The sequence below is a fragment of the Rhincodon typus genome, chromosome 41 (assembly GCF_021869965.1).
Source record: "Rhincodon typus isolate 14 chromosome 41, sRhiTyp1.1, whole genome shotgun sequence".
NCBI lineage: Eukaryota > Metazoa > Chordata > Chondrichthyes > Orectolobiformes > Rhincodontidae > Rhincodon > Rhincodon typus.
Genome location: NC_063372.1, coordinates 9757443 through 9782452, shown reverse-complemented (window position 1 = coordinate 9782452; position 25010 = coordinate 9757443). Strand labels below are relative to the sequence as shown.

Sequence of the window (25010 nt, the reverse complement as noted above, 5' to 3'; positions counted from 1 at the left end):
AGCATTGCAGGTGCAGCAGGCGGTGAAAAAGGTAAATGGTCTGTTGGGCTTCACAATGAGAGGATTCATGTACAGGAGTAGGGATGTCTTGCTGCAATTGTACAGGGTCTTGGTGAGACCACACTTGGAGTACTGTGGGCAGTTCTGGTCTCCTTACCTGGGGAAGGATGTTCTGGCGATGGAAGGAGTGCAGTGAAGGTTTACCAGACTGATTCCTGGGACCTACGTTACCACATAGCCTGCCATTACACACCCCCTGTTGTTAGTCACTAACTGTCCCCACTAACAACTGTTCACCCTCCCAGCCTGATTATTAGCAACTCCTTCGTCTGTCCAACTGTCTTTCTCTCTCTTTGGGCTCTATCCTATCATTTACTCCCTACCCCACCCACCTCCCTATTTTCTGCATATAAACTGACGTTTTCCCAGCCACCACCAGTTCTGAGGAAGGGTCACCGGACCCGAAACGTTAACTCTGTTTTTTCCTTCACAGATGCTGCCAGACCTGCTGAGCTTCTCCAGCAACTTTGTTTTTGTTCCTAACTCCTGGGATGGCAGGGCTGATGTATGAATAGGGACTGGATCGGTTAGGACTATATTCACTGGAGTTTAGAAGAAGTTGGGTGGGGTGGGGCAGGGGACAGAATCTCATAGAAACCTACAAAATTCTAACAGGACTAGACAGAATAGATGCAGGGAGGATGTTCCCAGTGACCGAGGAGTCCAGAAGTAGGGGTCATAGTCTAAGGATACAGGGTCGGCCATTTAGGACTGAGATGAGGAGAAATCACTTCACCCAGAGAATGGTGTGCCTGTGGAATTCTCTGTCACAGAATGTGGTTGAGGCCAAAACATTGAATGTTTTCAAGAAGGCTTAAAGGGCCGAATGGCCTACTCCTGACTCGATTTTCTGTTTCTTGTGGGGAACAGCAGAACTAGAGGTCATTAACATTAGACAGTCACTGAGAAATTCCCACAGGGGATTCAGAAGAAATGTCTTCACCCAGAGGGTGGTGAGAATGTGGAACTCCCTCCCACAGCGAATGGCTGCAGAAAGTAGGATAGATTCATTTAAGGGAAAGCCAGACAAGCAAATGAGGGAGACGGGAACAGAAAGCTACTCAGGATAAGATTAAGATGAGTAAAGGTAGGAGGGGGCTCCATTGGCATGGACTAGTTGGTCTGAATGGCCTATTTCTGTACTGTGTATCCCATTCTTAGATTATAGAAGGAATATTATTGCCAATGCATCTGGAATTCGCAATGAGATCCATGTGAGCCTGAGATCAGTGGTCAGAGTGGAAATAGAAACAAAACATACAGACATACAAATAGACACACACACATGCAGATGTGTGTACCTGGACTGCCTGGGTGCCAGAGTTGGAAAATATTCCATTCCCAGGGCCACCTTCACTTACCTAGATGGGATGTTAAAGGCACTACACCAATGTAATTTAGTGTTGAGCACCAACACACACACAGAAGTCTATTAGCAGTGCCAAAACAGGAAAGAAACTTACCACTTGCAGCAAAGCCAGATATCCTGCTCCAACATTGTCAAAGTTAATCTTCACATTCTTCCATCGAATTTCATCGCTGGTCTGGTTTATAAAGGCCTCACAATCTGTCTTGTTGTTTATTTCCGAGGGGAGAAACCTATATTCGGAGGTTTCATTAAAACAGTAATAATACTTTCCAGCAAAAAGGTTCACTCCCATTATGCTGAAAATGAGCCAGAAGATGAGACAGACCAGCAGTACATTCATAATGGAAGGAATGGCACCCACCAAAGCGTTGACGACAACCTGCACCAGGACGCAGAAAGAAAGAAGATCAGTGTGACAAGAAAAGTCTTTGAGACCATACACCAGGAATTTTAGGTCAGGGTTTAAGCTGCTGTCGCTTTATGCATAGTCAAGTACTATACTGAAGGTTATTAGGTTTGACTTTATTAATATTACAAAACTGCTTGTGTGATTGATCCAGGAATCCATACAGATATTTCTGATCCTGCTATTTTGATGTTTGAAACAAGTGGTATTATTTTCTTAAACAAGTTATCTCACATCCTCCTGCTGCTCAGCTTAAACCCTGTCATTCCGACTTTTATTTCTGAATAAGCGGGGCCAATGGTAAAGTTAATAGCTGAGCGTGCAGTCTTACAAGCTGTTTGGAAGCAGGCAGTGGTGATTTGAGGTATGCATGCAAGTTACAGAACAGCATCTTTATGCCATTTCCTGCATATACAAGGGGTTTTACAAGCTCTTTGCAATGCATATCACAAGATAGTAGGCAAAAGCATAGCTTGGAGTGGAATCAAGTTTTGAAACAAGTTACAGGAACAGATAGATACTTTCCCCTTTATTAGACTGTGATTATTGGCAAATTGTTAAGGATAAAGAGTCAAATGATTGTTGGATAGATTTTTTTTCTGCAGTATAGTTTGAATCTCCCAATTTTCTCTTCCTTCGATTCCCTGGGCCATACATCATACTCTGGCTGAGAGGCCTCTATTCCATTGCTATACCATTACTGGCCACTCGAAGGTGCTCTCAGGCAGCTCGGGGGGTGACTGCTTCCAGTCCTCTCCTTGTGCCTTCTTGAGACCTGCCTGATCTTCTAACTGAACAGCTTTCCAGGAAGACAGGGAACACACAATGTGGGGGGAAAATAATTCACAGGCATGAACACAAGGTTGACCACTCTCATGCTATGCCATTTTTCAAAATTCAAATTTAGAAAACTCATCATTCAAAAAATTAAAGGTTTTCATTATTTTACCATTTATTTCATTTATAAAATATCTTCCTAATTTTCCAGTACCATGGATCTCTTAGACAACCTTGTACGAGGCATTCTTGAGTCGGGTGTCTAATGATTAGATCCATGTTCTTCATTCCCTTCTCTGCAAGGAGAAGCAGCCTGGTCAAGATGGCAAACTTACAACTAACCCTGAATCTTGCCATTTTGGAATGGTCACACAGGGGTGCTTGAACCTACTATGTCACCTGAAGTTCAAAATGTATCCAATGAACTTCATCAGATATGCAAAACAAAGATAATGTGCATTGAGAGAGACTGATAATCATTAAGCAGAAATGAAAGTAATCAGTGCATTTTACTGATGGAGTTGATGTCATAGTTTTCTCAAAAAAACTTTTTTCTCCCCCTCTGAATTGATCAAATTATTGAATGCAAAATTGAACATTCTGAAGTGCCGTTCATAAATGTACCTCAAAGAATTTGTATGCTGTGTCATTTGGGAAAAGTGATTTCATTAAGAATCAGGACTGAAACATGTTGACCATGGCGTGTTACAGAAATGTAAACAGCACTTTACTGTGTCATTACACACAGTGACCAGAGCTAATCTTCCTCTTCTGTTACAGATGCGTTTGGAGAAGTGCTATTGATATACTGTAATAATGTCTAATCAATCACACTGTTAAGGTCTATTAATGTAATTGTTAAGATTAACAGAAACAGGTGGTAGGTATGAACTGCCTTTAAGTACTTATAAATAAGAAGGGCTTTTGTGGTGCAATGGTAGTGTCCCTACCTCTGAACCAGGAGGCCAGGACTGAGGTGCCACCTGTTCCAGAGGTGGGTAATAACATCTCTGAATGGGTTGGTTATAAAATATCCACACATAAATAAGGAACAACTGCAACACTGGGGTTGTTGGGTAAGAGCTGTAAGATTGAGTAAGTTGATAAACCTTTTCCACAAAGTAAGGCTACAGGTCATGGTTTCCAACTCGCCCACCAGCTTGGATCCTATTAACACCGACATATCCAAATGAACTATCATCCTGTGGCTAGCTGGGGGTGACTGATTTTTTTAAAAAAGATTGATCTGAATTGGAAAATTGAGGAATTGTTGTGCCTTTTCCAAGATAGGCAAAGCACATATGCTTATATATGCCAACAAACGCTTACAAGGCAAAACCATTAACTAATAATTCATCTTCCTGGCTTCCAAAAGCACCTCCACTCTCTTCTACAACATATAAAAGGGTAACTTAAACAGGAACCTCATTCTGCAGATTCAGATTTGAGGATTCAAATGGACACAATGCGATGTGGAAACTGGTATAACTCTTCAGCTGTTAAATACATCCTAAACTTGAGCTAGTAACAGCACAAAGCTGTGAAACAGTGCTGGCTCCGTTAAAAACCTCTGATGTTTTACACATCCCTTGTGAGACACTCAGCATGGTACAAGGGCAAGTGCAATTGTAACAGAACCGAATATTGGTACCTTCACTTTAAAAAGAAGGCACACTTGGAAGTGTAGAGCAGAGAAAAATTGGGGTTGTGGTGTTCACTGGTCAACCATCTGAAGGAATGTTGGTTAACTATCTGCAGCTGTCAATCATAAAAACCCTGGCCCTCTCCTCCCCCACCCCAGATCAGAGGGAAGAGTTTGAGCATGTGCTGCACTTGACCGTGGCACAATGATACAACAATATGCATCCAGGTGAAATCCAGTTCCTCATCTATAAAATCATTGGATTTTTTTGCAAGACTCTATTGTGCATCCTCAATAAGGTTTAGCTGCAACTTCTCCTCTCTGGGAGATTAGTTGCTGTTCTAGCTCACTATTTTCTTGTGATTAGACACAGTCTTTTCTGTTGCTGTGACTTGTTAACTCTGAACTGCCTGGGTCACACCCTCTGTGCAATGGAATATGTAGCCTGGTGAATCCACAGAGAATGGCTCCAATTCCTGAGTCTCTTCCGTTCCTTTAAAAGCACTTTCTACCCTTGGGTCTGATGTTGGTCGATTGCATTCCCGTCTGATTTCATCCCTGTCCAGTTCCTTCACTTTTTTTTTACAACTCTGATGACTCTTTCTCAATCCTTAGTGAGGTCTTTGGTGCCTTTCCTGTAGAGCTGGACCTCCTTCACACTCCTGAAGTATAGCTTGCTTTTTATATCACTTACCTTTGTTAGCTTCATGAGAAAGGATCAAGTAGTCTTTGAGCTGGGTATTGCGTCCAGTAAATTAACTGTCTGGTGTTTCACTTGCTGTATTGTATTGTCCAGGAGGATTGAAGTAAGGAGCTGCGTTAAACTTTTACAATTTAGAGTGCTCTCTATCTTTCTGTCTGGCTTGTGAACTGGTGGAGTGACTGCAAACTGTTGCAAATTCCTCAAATCAAATGGGGGGACCATTTTCTGATAGAAAATCATTTGGAATACGCTGTCACCTTCAGTGGAACTTCTTGACATTTTTTTTTTGAAACCGGTCTTATTCTAAAGGAATCTGAATAGCCAGAACATGAGACAATTTTTTTCCTTCAAATAAATGAAAGTTTTAATTTCTCCCAGGGCTTTTCTGGTATTTGCTGTTTGTCTTTGAGCAGTTAGTGTACATTTTCTTTCTATATCCTTATTCAGCAATGGTTAGTAAATTCACTTCTCTAACCGTGAAGAGCTCTGGATCCCATCTCCTTCTTGTTTAGAATGGGGATATGTCATTGATGTAGGCACTGTGGTGGGGTGACTTATAAACATGCTCACTGTATTTTTCATATAAAAGTACATGTGACACTAAATTTCTATTCTGTTCTAACAGTGCTGGTTTCAAATTTTTGCTTCTGAATATATGCCAATTGATATCATTCTGTTAATCCTTCCTAGCCAGTGCTGTAAACACGCTCTGCTTAATGCATTAACAATAAGCTCCTGGCTCCTCTTGCAGTCATCCATTTGTATCATTGGCTAAACTGCAATGTTTTCTCAATTTCAAGGACCTCATGGAATCTTGTGGAAATTCCTCACGAGCTGCTTAGATTTCAAATGGCACATCCAATCATTTGTACCTTTGAAACGGTGTGGAGAAAGTAGCAGCAGGTCCAGTTAGTCAAAGACAATATGCCCCGAAAACCCAATCTTCATCATGCCAACCGTGAATGTCTTCAAGTGTCGCTGATTTAGAGAGTTCACCACTTACAGAAGCTTGGTTAAGTGGCTTTAGTGGTTACACAAACACACTTAATCACTTGCTTTCACTATCATTGTTGAATTTTACTTTTCTGAGTACTTGGACAGTATATCTTGATTTGGGACTTTATCATAACTGTTGCATGAATTGCTTGGTTGTGTCTACCAAATCTGCAAAATCTACCATATCCAGTTGGTAATATTTGAAACTCTGTTCTGTATGTTTTAAAGAGTGTCTAACACAACATGTCTTTTTCCAACAGTTTAATTTTAATTTTTTTTAAAAAACAGGAGGAAAGACATTTCTAAAGTTCTCTTCCGTTGGATCAATCTCAGGTATTGATTGTTAGGAAAGCATCAACAAGAAAAGCACAGGCAAGCTGAAATCTGATTTGCTTGGTGCTTAACAGCAAGTTATCAGATAACTTATTGGGATATTTAGTGGCTACAGGTTCAATAACTTTATGCAAGAGAATATGATCTTCAAATAAGCTACAATTAGCTTGCATCTACTGAAGATTGTCTTTGTTCTGACTTCTGGGTTTTCAACACTTGTGCAAGAAATATGTCTTTACATTTCTTGCACATTCTTTATCTTATTGCACTGTAGCATTTAAAAGTTTAGTTCAGAGCTATTCAAAATTGTTTGGACTTTACATCTGGAATTATTTTCACCGTTTTCATTACAAGATATTGAACTGCTTTCTGGTTCCTCACTTCTTTCAGTGGTTTGGCTGTTGATCCTCAAGCTTTATGCATTGTCCATATTAAGTTTAGTTCCTGCAAATCTTTGTTCGCAGTACCATTGTCTTGTGTCTCAATAAAGTCTCCACTCTAACTTTCTTCAAGCTAAATTGGGGAAAGTGGCTAGAATATAACTGCTGCTTCAAATGTGCCATTATCTATCTCAAACCATCAAGTATTCTCAGTATTTCTCTGCACTTCTGGATAACTAGTGCGACAGTCTGACACCTTCTGCTACCAAATGAACTTCTTTTATACATTCTCTCAAGGCTTTTCTCGCTGTGGACTCGATTAGCTACCATTTCACAATTTGCCTTCAATGGCACATTTGATAAACGATTCAGAGATTTGTCTGATTGTTGAGCATTTTTTGCGCTCAATTTTCCACTTGAAGTAACTTGTTAAGTTAAACTTACACGAAGATGCAATGAAACAAGAGGAAAATGGATCAGTTTTGATGAAAAACCATACAGGCTGTAGAAAGTTGCTTTCTGGTCTCAACCTCTTTTTCTGACTTCTAAAAAACCCATTAAAACATTCAGGAATGTTTGTTATGTCTAGGAGGTAATGAGCTGGAAGAGTCCAAAAGGTTCAAAACATGCTAGGCATCATTACAAGTTCAAAAACAACTGACTGGGTTAGAGGGGCCAATGAAGACCTTAGGCAACTGCAGTAAAGATGGAAACATACATCAATACAGGTCCATCCATAAGTCTCGGGTTGGCCAGTTTGGTTGATTCAGGATCCTCTCAGATGGAGCGCTGTCTTTGTGGTACAAAGCAATTTAACATGTTCCCATAATTATGAATCAAACCATCACTGGAATTGCTTCCTTTTTAAATATTTTCTCTGCTCTTCTTTTTCTCAAAGCACCCAAATTCTTCCTGGAGTACAGGATCCAGATGCCCTCAGTACCTTCTCGAATGGCAACTCTTCATGTTTCCTACATTGGCAGACTATATTGTCACGACATCCTCAACTTTGATCCTGTCCCCTTAAATGCAGATTCAAATAGCTCACCTTCTCACTCCCCAAAGCAAAGCCTGTTCACCATCAACAAGGCACAAGTCAGGAGTGTGATGGAATACTCCCCACTTACCTGGATGGGGGCAGCTTCAACAACACTCAAGAAGCTCGACACCAAACAGGTCAAAGTAGCCTACTTGATTGGCACCACATCCATAAGTATCCACTCCCTCCACCACCAACGCTCAGTAGCAGCAGTGTGTACCATCTATGAGATGCACTGCAGAAATTCATCAAATCTCCTTACACTGCATCTTCCAAACCCACGACCACTACGATCTAGAAAGACAAGAGCAGCAGGATACTTGTCTTATCCCATGTATTCCAATGCATGGGAACATCACTAGTTCCTCTCCAAGCCACTTACCATCCTGACTTGGAAATATATCGTCATTCCGTCAGTATCGCTGGATCAGAATCCTGGAATTCCCTTCCTACCAACATTGTAGGGTGAAGCTACACCAAATGGATAGCAGAAGTTTTAGAAAGCAGCTCTCCATCACATTTTCAAGGGAAGTTCGTGATTGACAAAAAATACCAGCCAAACCGTGATGCCCACACCCTGTGAATGAAGCTTAAAAATTCATGATTCATACCTCCCAAATTCAGCTGAGGTCAAATGCAGCACCCCTACCAACACCCAGCCTTTAATCAGTTTGCTGCAGTTCAGATCAGGGATTAAATCTTGGCTGTGCTGATGTATGGCACTGGGGCCTTAATCACATACAAGGCTATTTCAAAGAGGGGGCCTTAATTAAATGGCAAGGTTATTCCAAAGAGTGACTGCTTTTCATGTAAAGAACTTCCTGATATTGGGGTGGCACAGTGGTTAGCACTGCTACCTCACAGCACTAGGGACCTGGGTTCAATTCCAGCCTCATGCAATTGTGTGGAGTTTGCGTGTTCTCTCCGTGTCTGCATGGGTTTTCTCTGGGTGCTCTGGTTTCCTCCCGCAGTCCAAAGATGTGCAAGTTAGGTGGACTGGCCATGCTAAATTGCTCCATAGGGTTCAGGGATGTGCAAGCTAGGTAAATGCAGCATTATGGGGATGAGCAGGGAGGCTGGGTCTGGGTGGGATGCTCTTTGAAGGGTCAGTGCAGACATGATGGGCTGAATGGCTACTATCTGCACTATAGAGATTTTATGACATCAGTCCTGAAGTTGTCTTGAAGAGTCTGAGCCTGTGAAACCATGCTGTCCTCCTGCAGTAGACCAGACCAGATAAGGATGGCAGATTTCCTTCCCTGAAGGACTTCAGTGATCCAGATGGGTTTCTACGACAATCAATGATAGTTCCATGGTCACCATCACTGAGATTAGCTTTCAAATTCCAGATGTATTCATTGAATTTAAATTCCACCAGTGGCTGTAATGGGATGTGAACCCACATCCCCAGAGCATTTTTTGGACCTATGGATTACTAATCCATTGACATTACCATCACCATCTCCCATAAACTGAATACTTCTGGTGATTCTTTGAAGGATGCTTGTCATGAAGTACAGCCGGCGTGGTAGAGTCTTTCACTGAGGAGTGGTCCTGACGCATGGTGTTGTGTTGGGAGCAAGGGCAGAGGAGATGTCTCTCAGTGGGAAAGCCTCTTCCCAATGCCGGTTCCCTTGACCACTTGCCTCCTTCCTGACCTCCGACTCTTTCAGAGCCTCTCCAGGCACCATGGCAGGGTTCGCTATGATTCCTGAAGGGCAAGTTTTCAAGAAGGAATTAGATGACTGAGCTGAAGAGAAATGTCTTCACCCAGAAAGTGGGGGTGTGTGGTGGTCAAGGCCAAAACATTGAAAGAGGAGTTAGATATAGTTCTTAGGGTTAAAGGGTATTGAGAAAAAGTGGAAACAGGGGACTGAGTTGGGATAATCAGCTATGATCATATTGAATGGTGGAGCAGGTACTAAGGGCTGAATGGCCTACTCCTGTTCAATTTTTCTGTCTTTCAAACTCCCTTGTTCACTGTGAGGTAAATATCAGCATTGTTGGGCATTGGAGAAGGAAGGCCATCCACAAGCCTTCCCACCTTGGACTTAATTGGGGCAGAGGCAGGATGAAAGTGGGATTCTCACTTGGTATCCTCCTGCCCGATTAGGTGCCCTCACCCACCAGCAAACACGCAAATCAGACAGGCAGAAAACTCAGCAGAGCCATTTGAAATCAGTACTTTGATCAATCAGACCCCATTTCTACTGCTCCAAGAGCCTTAACCCACAGTATGAGAGTGTGAGATGGTGTAGATGTAAATGCTTATGAAGGGTAGATGAGGTCTGTTTAAGTGTTGTGATTTGACTGTTTATCCAACCCAGTAATTTATGACAAATAAACTTGTCAGTTAGTATAAAAAATAACGCCCTTTGCTGGACTGATGATTTGGGTAGAAACAGTGTGCCAGGATATGGAGAAAAGGCAGGAGACTGGTACAAGGTAATAGAACAGGTCATAGAGTCATAGAGCTGTACAGCACGGAAACAGACCCTTCGGTCCAACTCGTCCATGCCGACCAGATATCCTAAATTAATCTAGTCCCATTTGCCAGCATTTGGCCCATATCCCTCTAAACCCTTCCTATTCATATACCCATCCAGATGTCTTTTAAATGTTGCCATTGTACCAGCCTCCACCACTTCCTCTGACAGCTTGTTCCATACACGCACAACCCTCTGTGTGAAAAAGTTGCCCCTTAGGTCCCTTTTAAATCTTTACCCTCTCACCTTAAACTGATGCCCTCTAGTTTTTGACTGCCCTACCATGGGGTAAAGATCTTGTCTATTTACCCTATCCATGCCCCTCATGATTTTATAACCGTCTAAAAAGTCACCCCTCAGCCTCCGACACTCCAGGGAAAATAGCCCCAGTCTATTCAGCCTCTCCCTGTAGCTCAAACCCTCCAACCCTGGCAACATTCTTGTAAATCTTTTCTGAACCGTTTCAAGTTTCACAACATCCTTCCTATAGCAGGGAGACCAGAATTGCACGCAGTATTCCAAAACTGGCCTAACCAATGTCCTGTACAGCTGCAACATGACCCTCCAAACCCCTATACTCAATGCACTGACCAATGAAGGCAAGCATACTATTTGCCTTCTTCACTATTCTATCTACCTGCGACTCCAGTTTCAAGGAACAATGAACCTGCACTCCAAGGTCTCTTTGTTCAGCAACACTCCCCTGGCCCTTACCATTAAGTGTATAAGTCCTGCCCTGATTTGCCTTTCCAAACTGCAGCACCTCACATTTATCTAAATTAAACTCCATCTGCCACTCCTCAGCCCATTGGCCCATCTGATCAAGATCCCATTGTACTCTGAGGTAACTTTCTTCACTGTCCATGACACCTCCAATTTCGGTGTCATCTGCAAACTTACTAACCATACCTCCTATGTTCACATCCAAATCATTTATATAAATGACAAAAAGCACTGGACCCAGCACCGATCCTTGTGGCACACCGTTGGTCACAGGCCTCCAGTCTGAAAAGCAACCCTCCACTACCACTCTGCCTCCTACCTTTGAGCCAGTTCTGTATCCAAGTGGCTAGTTTTCCCTGTATTCCCTGTGATCTAACCTCGTTAACCAGTCTACCATGAGGAACCTTGTCAAACGCCTTACTGAAGTCCATATAGATCACGTCCACCACTCGGCCCTCATCAATCCTCTTTGTTAATTCTTCAAAAACCTCAATTAAGTTAGTGAGACATGATTTCCCATGCACAAAGCCATGTTGACCATCCCTAATCAGTCCTTGCCTTTCCAAATACATGTAAGTCCTGTCCCTCAAGATTCCCTCCAACAACTTACCAACCACTGATGTCTGGCTCACTGATATATAGTTCTCTGGCTTTTCCTTACTCTAGCTTTTTCTTAAATAGTGAAACCACATTAGCCAACCTCCAGTCTTCCGGCACCTCACCTGTGGCTATCGATAATACAAACATCTCAGCAAGGAACCCAGTAATCAGTTCCTTAGCTTCCCACAGAGTTCTAGGGTACACCTGATCAGATCCCAGGGATTTATCGACTTTTATGCATTTTAAGACGTCTAACACCACTTCCTCTGTCAACAACAACAACAAAAACAAAGTTGCTGGAAAAGCTCAGCAGGTCTGGCAGCATCTGTGGAGGAAAAAACAGAGTTAATGTTTCGGGTTTGGTGACCCTTCCTCAGAACTGACGGTGGCTGGGAAAACGTCAGTTCCTCTGTAATAAGGACATTTTTCAAGATATCGCTTTTTATTTCCCCACGTTCTATACCTTCCATATCCTTCTCCACAGTAAACACGGATACAAAATACTCGTTTAGTTTCTCTCCCATCTCCCGTGGTTCCACGCATAGGCAACCTTGCTGATATTTAAGGGGCCCTATTCTCTCCCCAGTTACCCTTTTGTCCTTAATGTATTTGCAAATCCTTTTGGATTCTCTTTAACCCTATTTGCCAAAGCTATCTCATGTCCCCTTTTTGCCCTCCTGATTTCCCTCTTAAGCATACCCCTGCTGCCTTTATACTCTTCTAGGGATTCACTCAATCTCTGCTGTCTGTGCCTGACAAATGCTTCCTTCTTTGCAGGGACAATGGACTGACTGGCCTCCTTCCGCACTGTAACAATTCTGAGATTCTGTGAGACTGCTTTGATGGATAGGCAATCAGATGTCTATTAGCAAAGGGGAGGCACTGGCAGAGGTGAAATTTGAATTCATTAAAATCCTGGGTTAAAAGCTAACCTAATGCTGACCATGTAATTGTCTGATTCACTAATGCCCTTTATGGAAGGAAATCTGCCATCGTTCCCCAGTCTGGCCGATATGTGACTCCGGAGCCACAGCGAAGTAGATGACTTTTAACCGTCCTCTGGATTGACTCTTGCAAGCCACTCAGTTCAAGGGGCAATTGAGAATTAGCAATAAAAGCCAGTCCTTCCAGTGATGCCCACATCCCAGATAAGAACAAAGAGAGAAAAAACCTATTACCATTTATTCCTGCAGTATCAATAGAGTTGTTGATTGGGATTTCCCAAGGGTTGTTGTTGTAGCTGATATGATTCTGAAATCTTGGCTGAGTTTGAAAAATTAAAAGAACATTTCTCTCGACTGGAACACTAGAGGTTGCATTTTGATTGACAGTTTAAAGAGGTTATTAAAGCATTAGCTGCTTTTGATCTGGTTACATAAATAGAACTTGGATTTTAATACAGATTGGATGCTGAGGGGAATTAAAACCTTTGACTGCCTTTCACAAATGGGAGATTTTTGCATTAAAGAAGGTATAAGTGAGATCTCCATTAAGTTGTTATAAGTTTGTTTTTTCCATCTCCAGTTGGCTACTGAGCTCTGCCCATAGTAGATGCTGGGTGAGTGGCATGTGTTGGCATAGAGAGGGCATGGGGTGTGGGCGTGAGATTGGAGGTATGAGGGCAGAAGAGGCTAAGATCTTCTACAAGAAATGGAAGGTATTCCCAATGAACCCAGGCAGGCCTTCGAAGCAGCCTACCTCAGCACTCGCCTGTTTGTCATCTCGGTAATGAAAATCCGCCCTTTATTCTCTGCAATGTACTTACCTTGGCTTTGCAGCAGGCAATTTTCAAACAGAGGGTAAGTATAAAAGTGCGTTTAAAATGCGCAGCACATACAGAGCATAAAATAAGTGATGGATTATGAGTTTGTCAGTCTGTACCTTACTCTACGAGTGTGAGGTGATTAGAGATCAAATACATCTTTGGAACACAGTCCTTACTTTTGCTGTTGTATTAGTCACCTTACACTGCAGTTTTGCCTGTCCTAGGTTTGGGGGGGTTTAAACTGGCTTGATTGGTCGTACAGTTCCTCTTGACCATACCATATATCTAAACTAGGGATACTTGCAAGCCATTGAATGCAAAACCTGGAAAAAAATTGAGTTTTTCCAAGTTTTGCCTGCTTAATGAGCATTGGATGGTCTGTACTGTGTACTTGCTCAGTCAAAATAAAGGTACAGGTACATTATAATTTACACACATCTTCAAAATGTCTGGTCGATTACACAATATGGATTCCATGCAATCAACAGCAGTGAGTTTCATCCCACATTCTCTAATGTCAAATCTTTCAAATGTTATGATGGCATCAAACTCAGTCAGTGCAATGCTTGATTGTGTTCAGATTCGTTTAAAGTGACACAACAGGAGTACCATAGAGCATGGTATAAAGAAGGGAGGGAGTGGAAGGAAAAGCTGTCAGACAAGGCCACCAGTCTCCAGTGGACTGGATTGAGAACAACCAGGTACAACAAGATGAACACCACGGCTGTGCATATATTTAACAAGCTGAGAAACACACTGTTACGATCACACATACATTCAGACGTCAAAAACAGTCGATTCCACCTCAGATTTGCACACAAATGATCACAGTTCCCAATCAATGAATTTAATCAAGTTTGGCACTTTGTGGATCAATTTCCAATCAGTCACATTGGCCTGATCCATACTTGTGCATATGCTCCATGTGTACATCTTTGCACCTGGTGATTCTCCATTTAGGTTACAGCAGAAAAACCCTTTTAAACACTAAAGGAAAGCCAGGCCAAATGAGAACGGCTGATGTATGTTCTACGATGGCATGTAGTTTGGGCCAGTCTAAATGTGATGAGGCAGCCTAATGTATCTCCCTTTCAGGAGAGGGTGCAGGTGGGGGAATAACAGGGAGAGGGGATAAGTTCAGCAGCTGTGTCATGGTTAATTTACCCCTTCCCAGAGTTTATTGATCAATTCTAGCATGCTTAAACTTGTTCTCATATGCATGCAGAAGGTCAGCTGCTATTCCATCTTACCCTCATCCCTTCAAATCGTGACAAGGCTCTTAGAGGTCTCAAAGCTCTTAGTGTCCTAAGAGACTTAATGGCACCTAGTTCGGAGTAGCCCAGGGCATTAGCTACGAGGCTGACTAAGGAAACCTATACAGAAACAGAAAAGCAAAGTTCCCAATACTGTTAGCAAAGGCCCTATTGCTGATGAAACAAAATGGACTAATTGTGAGATTGCCTCAAGCTCGTTGCGATGAACTGAGGCCAGCTCCCTACTTCCCTTGCCTGAAGTAATTCCTAGTGACCTAGAAGGAAATGCGAAGTTGAGAAGAGGCATAAGACAGAACAAAAGGAAGAAAAGTGAAAAGAAGGGTCACAGACACACAGACAACTAAAGGGGACCTGTTGGAGGAAAACGCCCAATGGATGATAAGAACCTTACCCTTGCCCTTTACTTTGTGAAGATCCGATCGAAGTGAGGGGAGAAAAAGCCCAGAAAATTAAGCCACACAAATAAAAGGTACCTACAAAAAAGAATACAGGTAAATCTGTGCTGCATATCAAATTAACCTCTGATATATCCTTTATATACAGAGGCACTGCATTGGAAATGGGTCATGGGATTGGATGCAGGAGGATGTGGGTGAGTGGCAGAGGGACACAGGGTTCCATCTGCAAACAAACTGTTCCTAACGATAGTCAAACCGACATTTCATGATTTGTTAAGCTCGGTCATGTTCAATTTAACATTTTGCACTCAAATTCAGATGCACAAAACCAAGTGGGATTCCCAGAAAATTTCAATTGGAAGCTGCACTCCAGCTCACTCTCTTCGGGAAGTTTCTGAAATGTTATTTGTTGTTAAATCAGGTTTGAAAAGACTCATGGGCAAGGAAGAATTTGAAGATGGTACCGGGCAGAATACATTGCCTTCAAGCAAAACATGGTCAAAAGTTCGAGCCTTTGCTAAAGTGAGAACTTTAAAAACTGGACACTGAAGATGGCCTTCTTCAGTTCTTGACTCAATGTTTGTATGAGGGCACTACACAGCTGCAAGGCTTGGGGAGCAGAGAAGTGCGGCGGTGGGAGAGGAAATTACAGAGTCTGAGGGGCTAGGTTTGACACACTTTAGTATTAATATGTTAAATAAGTGAAATCTGTACGCCTTAGTACCTCCTAGGGAAGAGAGAATTTCCCACTCTATCTCCAAACGGTTTAAAATCCAAATTCTAAGGGATGCCCATTCAGCATGGCTTGATATTGATGCTTAGATTGGATCTTATTTTAAACAACTAAATTAATGGCATTTGTGATTGGGTTTACATTGCACTGGTACAGTAATGTGGCTCTTTCACTATGATCAAAAAGTCAGATATTATATACGAAGCAGGTTTGATGAATGTGTAGAATAAATGTACTAGCATCTCCCCGATCCATGCTTTTTAATACCTCTGATTTATTTTAGTGATTATCATGAGTGTAGTCCTTCGTACTCAAAAGATACTTGGCCAAAAAGAAACAAAGGAAGGAACAGAAACCCATTCTGTCAACATTTTAACTCGCTTTCTTTTTACACACTCTGAGCACTGAAGACAATATAATAGAATTAAGCCATCCAATAAAGAACAAATGCAAATATTTGGTTTGTCTGTTATGAATTCTGACTCAGCATTTTAGCTGAGCTTATGATTGACACAAATCACTAAACAAACAATAGTAATTTAACAGAGATAATTGGTACTGTATGTTACACTTGTCCCCAGAAATCACAGCAGGAATATGCTGAGGGAGTTAGCCACCATAAACAATTCAGCAGACCCAAATTTGTCTTCAGTACTCAAAGGGGTCAACAGCAGTTGTTCTGCACAACTGGGAAACATCTTAAAATCAATTCATTCTTTGAACTTTCACAGAACACACACAGTAGACTGAAACAATTCAAAATCTTCCAAAAGGCTATAAATTTAAAGAAATGTTTACAATGTTGTCAGTATTCACTCTAAACATGACAAGAGGGAGCAATCCATTCTACAAGGAAGGGAGTGAGACAATAAACTGGTCTACAGGTTATCAACTGCGTTAGTTCACCTTCAGACAAGACGGAATACTAAGCATGCTCACGTCCACCTGTTTACAATGGTTATTGTACCCGAAGCCAAAAGGAAAAGTAAAGGTGCTGATCGTCCAAGACTCTGAAAAGGAAGTTAATGAGATCTGTATGTAACATGTTAATTATTATGTGTTTATCTAATCAATTCAACCAACATGGAAATTTAAATCCATAGGCAAAATACTAACAGAGATCATGTGCCACCATTTTGCCATCAGAGTGTTTCACATTCACATTACACTAACAAGTTTGAAAACAATCGTTGGAAGCATCTTTGGGCTAAAACACAAAGTAATTATAAACTTTCGCTTTGTTCAGTTTTATATGTTGCTTTAGAATAAACTTACACACACACACACACACACACACACACACCTGGAGTTTGGATTATCAGTGACATTTTGATTCTCTCCAGAAACAAGTGGGTACATGGTGGGTATAAATGGTGACTCGTACAATACCATTCCTCCTGTATTCCTGCCCATGTTCAATTTTACAGTCTTAGCCCTGCTACTTCAGCATAAGGAAGCAGATTCCAGCACCCAAATCTGTCAAGTGGGTTTAGCCTGACACTGGTGGTGGACATGAAGATACCATAGATCCTGGGCCAGTCTACTTGGGTGAAGGGGTTACAAATGGTGTTGAACAAAACGAGGGAGAGAGGGCCTTGCAAGAATGAAATCGTAAACTTTCTTCAAAGAATAACACTCAGTGGTTCACTCTCTTGGGAAAGCAAAATAGACAATAAAATTGGTACTTTATGAGCTAACAATGACCAATAAGGCAGCAGATTTCATGAGAACACCACCACCTGCAAGTTCCCCTCTGAGCCACTCACCATCCTGACTTGGGAATATATCAGTCGTTTCTTCACTGTCACCGAGTCAAAATCCTGGAATTCCCTCCCTCATGACATTGTGGACTAACTACAGCACGTGGACTGTAGCGGTTCAAAGAGGCAACTCACCACCACCTTCTCAAGGGAAATTAGCCAACAACATCCATATCCCAAGAATGAATGAAAAGAAAACCAATAAACAGTTAAACTTCAAGAAGTTATTCAAAGTACCAATGTGCTGCAAAACATTTTCTAACTTTTCCTTCCTTCTCGTGAACAAGTGGAACAGCCTCTTTTGAAACTCATTCATTTTAGAATGAGGATAGTGTGTATGTTAATCTCCAATTATATATGTGTTGTACAACATTTCACCATTTTTTACACTATGTGCGCTATTTTCCATCAGGTTGGAGTTCTGTCAGATTTTGTTTTAAAATTTCTTGGTGAAACACCTTGAGGCATTTTATTACATTAAAGGGCTCAATGAATACGAATTGTTACTGGCATTTGTAATGCATTGATTAACGTGCTAACTTCCTTTGTTTGTTTAAAGTAAATGTTTTCCCAAAAAAATTTGTATGCATGTATTAACTGTTGCTAATGGCAGATGGATTACAATGTGGGAAAGTGAAAGGTTATGCATTTTGCTAGGAAGAATAGAGGCATGGACTATTTTCTAAATGGGGAAAGGCTTCAGACATCTGAAGTATAAAGGGACCTGGAAGTCCTAGTTCAGGATTTTCTTAAGATTAACGAACAGGTTCAGTTGGCAGTTAGGAAGACAAATGCAATGTTCACATTCATTTCAAGAGGGCTAGAATGTACGACAAGAATGTTCGAGCAAGGCTGTACTGCTGAGGCTGTATAAGGCTCTGGTCAGACTGGATTTGAAATACTGAGAGCAGTTTTGAGCCCCATATCTAAGGAAGGATGTGCTGGCCTTAGAGGTGGTCCAGAGGAGGTTCACAAGAATGATCCTGGGGATGAAGGACTTGTCACATGAGGGGAAGTTGAGGACTCTGGGTCTGAACTCAATAGAGTTTAGAAAGAAATGGGGGAAATCTAATTGAAACTGACAGAATACTGGGAGGCCTGGATAGAGTGGACTTGGAGAAGATATTTCCATGAAGTAGGAGAGACTAGGATCCAAGGGCACAGCCTCAGAGTGAAGGGACGACCCTTTAGAACTGAGATGAGGAGAAATTTCTTCAGCCAGAGGGTGGTGGATCTGTGGAACTCATTGCCACAGAGGGTTGTGGAGGCCAAGTCATCCAAAGCCTTTAGGACATAGATAGATAAGTTCTTAATTGGTAAGGGGATCAAGGGTTATGGGGAGAAGGCAGGAGAATGGGGTTCAGAAACACATCAGTCATGATCGAATGGCGGAGCAGACTCAGTGGGCTGAATAGCTCAACTCTGCTCCTATATCTGATGGTCTTATGGTCAAATGGAATTTCAACCTCTTAATACACACGTGTATTAACAGATTGGCTAAAAATGACATGGATTAGGTTTTTGACTTGCTCGCCGAGCTGACTTGTTTTCGTTCAGACCTTGTGTCACCATGCTAGGTAACATCATCAGTATGACCTCCGATGAAGTGATGTTATTCTACTCCGCTTGGAATTTATGCTGTCTGGTCCGTTATGGTGAGTAGTGTCATTTCCGGTTTTGTTCTGTATGGGTTGTATATGGGGTCCAATTCTATATGTTTGTTGATTGCATTACGGGTGGAGAACCATGCCTCTAGGAATTCCCGTGCGTGTCTATGTTTGGCTTGGGCTACTATGGTTACCTTGTCCCAGTTAAACTGATGGCCTTCATTGTCCGAGTATATTGATATGACTGTTCGTTGTGCCGTTTTGCTGCTCGCTGATGTTTATGTGTTCTGATGGCTAGTTTCCTTCCTGTCTGTCTGATGTAACGTTTGTGGCAGTCGTTGCATGGCACTTTGCAAACCATGTTCCTTCTGCATGTGGTGGGAATGGGGTCTTTAATCCTTGTAAGTGTTTGTCATCGAGTGGCTGTGGGCTTGTGGGCCACCATGATTCCTAGTGGTCTTAGGAGTCTCGTTGTCAGTTCTGATATGTTCTTGAAGTAGGGCAATGTGGCCAGTGTGTTAGGGCGTACTGTGTCCTCTTGTTGTTGTCTATTTAGTAGGCATCTGCGGATGATGTTGCGGGGATATCCGTGCATAGCGAAGATTTTGTATAGGTGCTCCTTCTCTTTCCTGTGTAGTTCTGGCATGTTGCAGTGAGTTGTGGCCCTTTTAAATAGTGTCCTAATGCAGCTTTGTTTGTGGACGTTGGGGTGGTTGCTGTGGAAGTTGAGGATTTGATCAGGGTGGGTTGCTTTTCTGTATACTGAGGTTTGAACTCCCCATCGGTCATATGCTCAACTCTAACATCCAGAAACGGAAGTTGATTGTTGTTTTCTTCTTCCCTTGTGAATTTAATCCCTGCAAACACGCTGTTGATAAGGTGGTGGGTCTCTTCTAATTTGTTGCGTTTAATAATGACAAATGTGTCATCTCCGTACCGGATCCACAGTTTAGGTTGAGTGTGGGGGAGGGTGGTGTGTTCTAGTCTTTGCATGACTGCTTCTGCACTGAGTCCTGAGATGGGTGACCCCATTGGCGTACCGTTGATCTGTTTATATACTTGACCATTAAAGACGAAGTGAGTGGTGAGGCACAAGTCTAGTAGTTCAAGTATGATGTCATTGCTGATGGAGCTGCTGGTCTGCATTGCTACTTCCTCTAGTAATGTGGCCAGTGTTTCTTTGGCTAGTGGGATGTCGATTGACGTGAATAATGTTGTGATGTCAAAGGATACCATAATCTCGTCTTCGCTGATTTTTATGTTCTTGAGGGTATTGAGGAATTCTTGGGTTGAGTGGATGGAATGGGGTGATCCGTCGACTAGGTGTTTCAGTCTCTGTTGTAGGTCCTTGGCCAGTTTGTGTGAAGGTGTGCCTGGTAAGGAGACAATGGGTCTGAGAGGGATGTCTGGTTTGTGTACTTTAAGAAGTCCATAGAAGCTGGGGGGGTGTTCGTGCCTTCTGGTTTCACTCTCATGTAGTCTGCCCTGCATCCTTCAGTCTCTTCAGTGTCTGGGTGATCCTATTACCTAGCTGTGATGTTGGGTCTATCGCCACCTGTTGGTAAGTGGTTGTATCTGCAAACAATGCTTGTGCTTTCTTAACGTAGTCTGGTTTGTTCATAATGACGGTCTGCTGGTAGGATTATAATGTTCTTGTCTTTCTTGAGTTTATCTAGTGCTTTTCTCTCTGATGTGTTCAGGTTGTCCCCTTTGTTCCTTCTGTGTAGTGTGGGGATTATAGCTTGTCGGATGGCTTGTTGTGTTTCATCCGTGAGTCTGTTGTCTTTTAATGTAGTCTCCAGGGTGGCCATGAAGTCTGTTCTGTTCGCATCTTTGTGGCTCTTGTTCAGACTTTGTAATAGGACAGTTTTCTCAGTTTCTGTGAGTTGTCTGTTGGATAGATTTCTTATCCCTGTGTTCGGTTTGTTGTGGTCCTTGTCTTTGTGGTCGATTAGTTTGGTGAGTTTCTCCTGTAGCCTGTGTCTTTTCTTAGATTTGGTTTTGTGTTGATTGATGGTGATGGCCTGTTCTAGGGTTGTAGTCCATTGCTGGTCCGTAGTGCTTAGATACTGTGATTTTTGGCATGCAATTTCTTGTTCGTACCTGTGGAGTCGGTTATGGGCATCATGAATCATTGCTCATAGCATTCTGCATCCATTCCGTTCAGCTATTTTATAGCCTGTGGGTTGTTGAGTGGAGGTTTGTATTTCACGCTGTGGTGCAGTACCTGGTTCCTGAGGCACTCGTGGAGAAAGTGAAGTTGTTCGCAGGTAGAGCTCAGTCAGCTGGCGAAGGTGTCCCATTGTCGGCCATTTCCTTAATATCAGTTCACTTAGGCAATGAAGGCTATCAGTTTAACTGGGACAAGGTAACCATAGTAGCCCAAGTCAAACATTGACACACACGGGAATTCCTAGAGGCATGGTTCTCCACCCGTACTTCAATCAACAAACACATAGAATTGGACCCCATATACAAACCCATACAGATCAAACCCGGAAATGACAGTACTCACCATAACGGACTGGACAGTATAAATTCCAAGCGGAGTAGAATAACATTGCTTCATTGGAGGCCTCACTGATGATGTTACCTAGCATGGTGATGAAATGTCTGAACAAAAACAAGCCAGCTCAGCGAGCAAGTCAACAACCTCACCCACAACCCGAACTACAAATCTTTGCTACAACTTTAAAATGACATGGATTTTTAGACTCATTACAAAGACGAACTCTGTAGAGTAGAAATTCATCTGGGCCTGTTGACTGTGATTGAGTTCAATATCAGGAAGTTGCATATAACAGGCAGCCAATTCAATATTGCTCGTTCTACACCACTGCCAGAGGCAGCTTTCCACCCCAAAATTAAACATCCTTATCCAGAGATTATACTGCGGGCATTACTTTAGCTGCTATTTTAATGGAGGCACTAAACTATTCATTTTAAATGGACTATTAATTTATTATTAGCAATTTTAGTTATTATTATTTTTAGTTCCCCTGGTTGGGGAGCCTAGAACCAGGGGTCACAGTCTCAGGGGGATACGGAGTAGACCAGCGAGGACTGAGATGAGGAAACATTTCTTCACTGAGAGGGTGGTCACCCTGAGGAATTCTCTACCACAGATGGCTGTAAAGGCCAAGTCACTGAACATACTCAAGAAAGAGATTGATACATTTTTAGATCTTACAGGCCTCAAGGGGTATGGTGAGAAAGCAGGCACTGAGATAAGATAAATGCACCATTGTCCCAGAAGACCACAGGACTATTCTCTCATTAGAGAGATGACTGGTGGTGACACCTCAGGTGAGGGGCAAGGTTGGGAAGGTGGAACCTTCATGGTGATCTCAGCCAGTATGGGGAAATTGAACCAGTGCTGATGGCGTCACTCTGCATCACAAACCAGCCATCCAGCCAACAGAGCTAACGATGCCCCCATGGCATTGAGAAAGAGGGTCAGCCATGGAGGATGAGGAGGCTCAAAGGGCTGAATGGCCTACTGCTGCTCCTAGTTTATATTAAAATTTAAATCTATTTAACTAGTAAAGGAATTTGATACAAATCCAAAACTTTTGATGAATGGCAACACATTGGCATTCCGAGGCTTACAATGCATAAAAAAAATGCCAAGAATACAGTTATTGAAAGAATAACTTTTTTAATCTACCAGGGAATCCAACATGTTGTAACACAAAATGGGGAGGTTGGGGAGGGGGTGGTGCAATATGGGAAGAAATGTACTTGGGTAGGGTTGCTAAACATGGGTGTTGTATGGACTGTGTCATACATCTGACTTGATAGATTCAAATGAATGGAGCTCAGTTTTGAGGATGGTACAGAATGGTCAGCCAATTCAATATCAATAATCTATTTTGCCTGCTCACTCCAGGGTAATTTCTATCGCAATCTATACTACAAGAGAATAACAGGCATTTTGGAGGGTTCTTGTGGCACAGTGGTGGTGTCCCTACCTCTGAGCCAGGAGGCCTGGGTTCAACTCCCATCTGCTCTAGAAGTGTGTCATAATGTCTCTGAACAGATTAATTAGAAAATAAAAATATGACATGCTTTGTGCATTATTCTTTCAGAGAATGATTATGTATGCTTGGCTTGTAATTATACTGTAACGTATGGCAGCAATTTCTATGGAGGCACTGAAAATTACTGCAACAGTATTGGGAATTTCAAAGCTTGAGTGTAGTAGCATGACAAAAATGTACTTTTCAGTTATACGAAAAAAATTGTCAACACTTCAACATTGCAGCTACTGAAGGAAAGCCTGTGGCAGATTAAAAGGAAGCACAGTGGCTCAGTGGTTAGCACTGTTACCTCACAGCACCAGATTGCGTGGCATTTACGTATTCTCCCTGTGTCTGCATGGGCTTCCTCTGTGGTGCTCCAGTTTCCTCCCACAGTCCAAAGATGAGCAGGTTAGGTGGACTGACTATGCTAAATTGCTCATATAGTGTCTAGAGTTGGAAATGCAAAGATAGGGCAGGGAGTGGGTCTGGGTGGGATGCTCTTTGGAGGGTCAGTGTAGACTCGATGAGCCGAATGTATGGATTCTATGAGCACTGCATTGAGGATGCCCAGTACAACATTAAGGACAACATATTGTCCTGTCACACGCCAAACTAAAATCTGCCAATTGAATCACAGGAGAACATTGTTACACATACGCAACTTCATGAAGTCAACGCCTTCCTTGTTTAACAAAACACCCAAATTTGAAATGGCATTTTAATCATTTTGGAAAAGGTCTGCATATTAGCATCAGTGCTATAATAGAACAACCCAGCAGAGTCAATAAATTTGCACAGACAAATGCTTCAAACAGTGAAAGTAAATCACAAGTATATCTCTAGTGGCAGAACATAATATTCCAAGTTATGACAATATCACAGAACAGGCTTTACCATATGTTAACATTCAAAGAGATTAAATGATTGAAAGATGGAGAGGATACCTTTAAAATCTGGACTTCAATTTTTCTTTACACAAGAAAAGAACGACAAGCCAATGCATATATGAATAAAGGACAACACTTGGCTCCAATTTCTGCATAATGAATTAAAAATAAAAGTACTGCATCCCCAACGTCTTACATTCACTATTAATATTTCCACTTTTAAATACACTGAGATTTTGTTCGTACAAATTTTATCTTTTGCGAAAAGATCATTTGACACGCCTATTAACCTCTGAAACAAAAATAAACAATATATTTGTCAGAAAAGGGAATGGTTCAAGCTTTGTTAGGTGAAGAGAATCTGAATGGAATGAAGATTGAAGTCTTCTTCAGATTTGCTAATCTATTGACCAAAACCCTCCATCACTTAAACCAATTTCTTTATCAGATTAAGTCAGCCATAAAACCATCATGGAGAGGTCTCATTGACATAATTTGCTGTTGAATTTTAGATTTATTTATGAGAGTAAACCTTCTTGTTCATAGTATACTCTGACAAGATTGGCATAACAGTTCATTGCACCTTAAATGTATTATATTGAATTAAACACATTTATACTGCTAGGTGAGAATATAACTAAACATAACTATATCATGCACGCCCACCAGCACTTAAAGGTCTCAAAAAGTACACTAAAAGGTCGGATACGTACGTCAACAATGAGGAAATCCAGCCAACACCATGCATTCGTGAAGTATTTTTGAAATCCATAGGCTGTCCACTTCAACAACATCTCAAGGATGAAGATATATGTGAAGATCTTGTCAGCATACTCAAGGATGGTCCGGATTGTCTTCCGCTGTTCAATGTAAATATCTTCAAAAGCCTGAAAAGAACAACTATTTTAAAACTGTATAGTAATTGATTTTCGAAACAAAAGAAGGTCTCTTCAAAATGCACCCTCTTGAGCCAAAGCTTGGCATCTCTCGGCATCGGCTGGCCTGTTTCCTTACTTTATGATTGTTAACATTGTATTAAATTGTGTGTAT

General features: G+C 41.9%; 2 protein-coding genes across 5 annotated transcripts in view; one reads left to right on the top strand and one right to left on the bottom strand.

Annotated features, from left to right (window-relative positions):
* Positions 1 to 1883, top strand: part of LOC109926334 (aryl hydrocarbon receptor-like) — a 76778-nt gene extending 74895 nt beyond the window's left edge. Inside the window, exon 13 of the mRNA XM_048618866.1 lies at positions 1710 to 1883. Within this exon, the coding sequence (XP_048474823.1) occupies positions 1710 to 1883 (174 nt within the window). The remainder of the gene's footprint in view (positions 1 to 1709) is intronic.
* LOC109925260 (sodium channel protein type 8 subunit alpha-like) overlaps positions 1697 to 25010 on the bottom strand; it is a 186484-nt gene continuing 163170 nt past the window's right edge. Inside the window, exons 20-23 of one of the 4 annotated variants that reach the window (XM_048618897.1) lie at positions 24674 to 24847; positions 16591 to 16694; positions 14945 to 15026; positions 1779 to 1808 (exon numbers count right to left, since the gene is read on the bottom strand). In XM_048618897.1, coding sequence (XP_048474854.1) covers positions 16620 to 16694; positions 24674 to 24847 — 249 coding nt within the window. In that variant the 3' untranslated portion in view covers positions 1779 to 1808; positions 14945 to 15026; positions 16591 to 16619. Of the gene's footprint in view, positions 1809 to 14944; positions 15027 to 16590; positions 16695 to 24017; positions 24110 to 24673; positions 24848 to 25010 lie in introns of those variants that run through there. The other 3 variants (XM_048618898.1, XM_048618899.1, XM_048618896.1) reach the window with 3 other exon arrangements.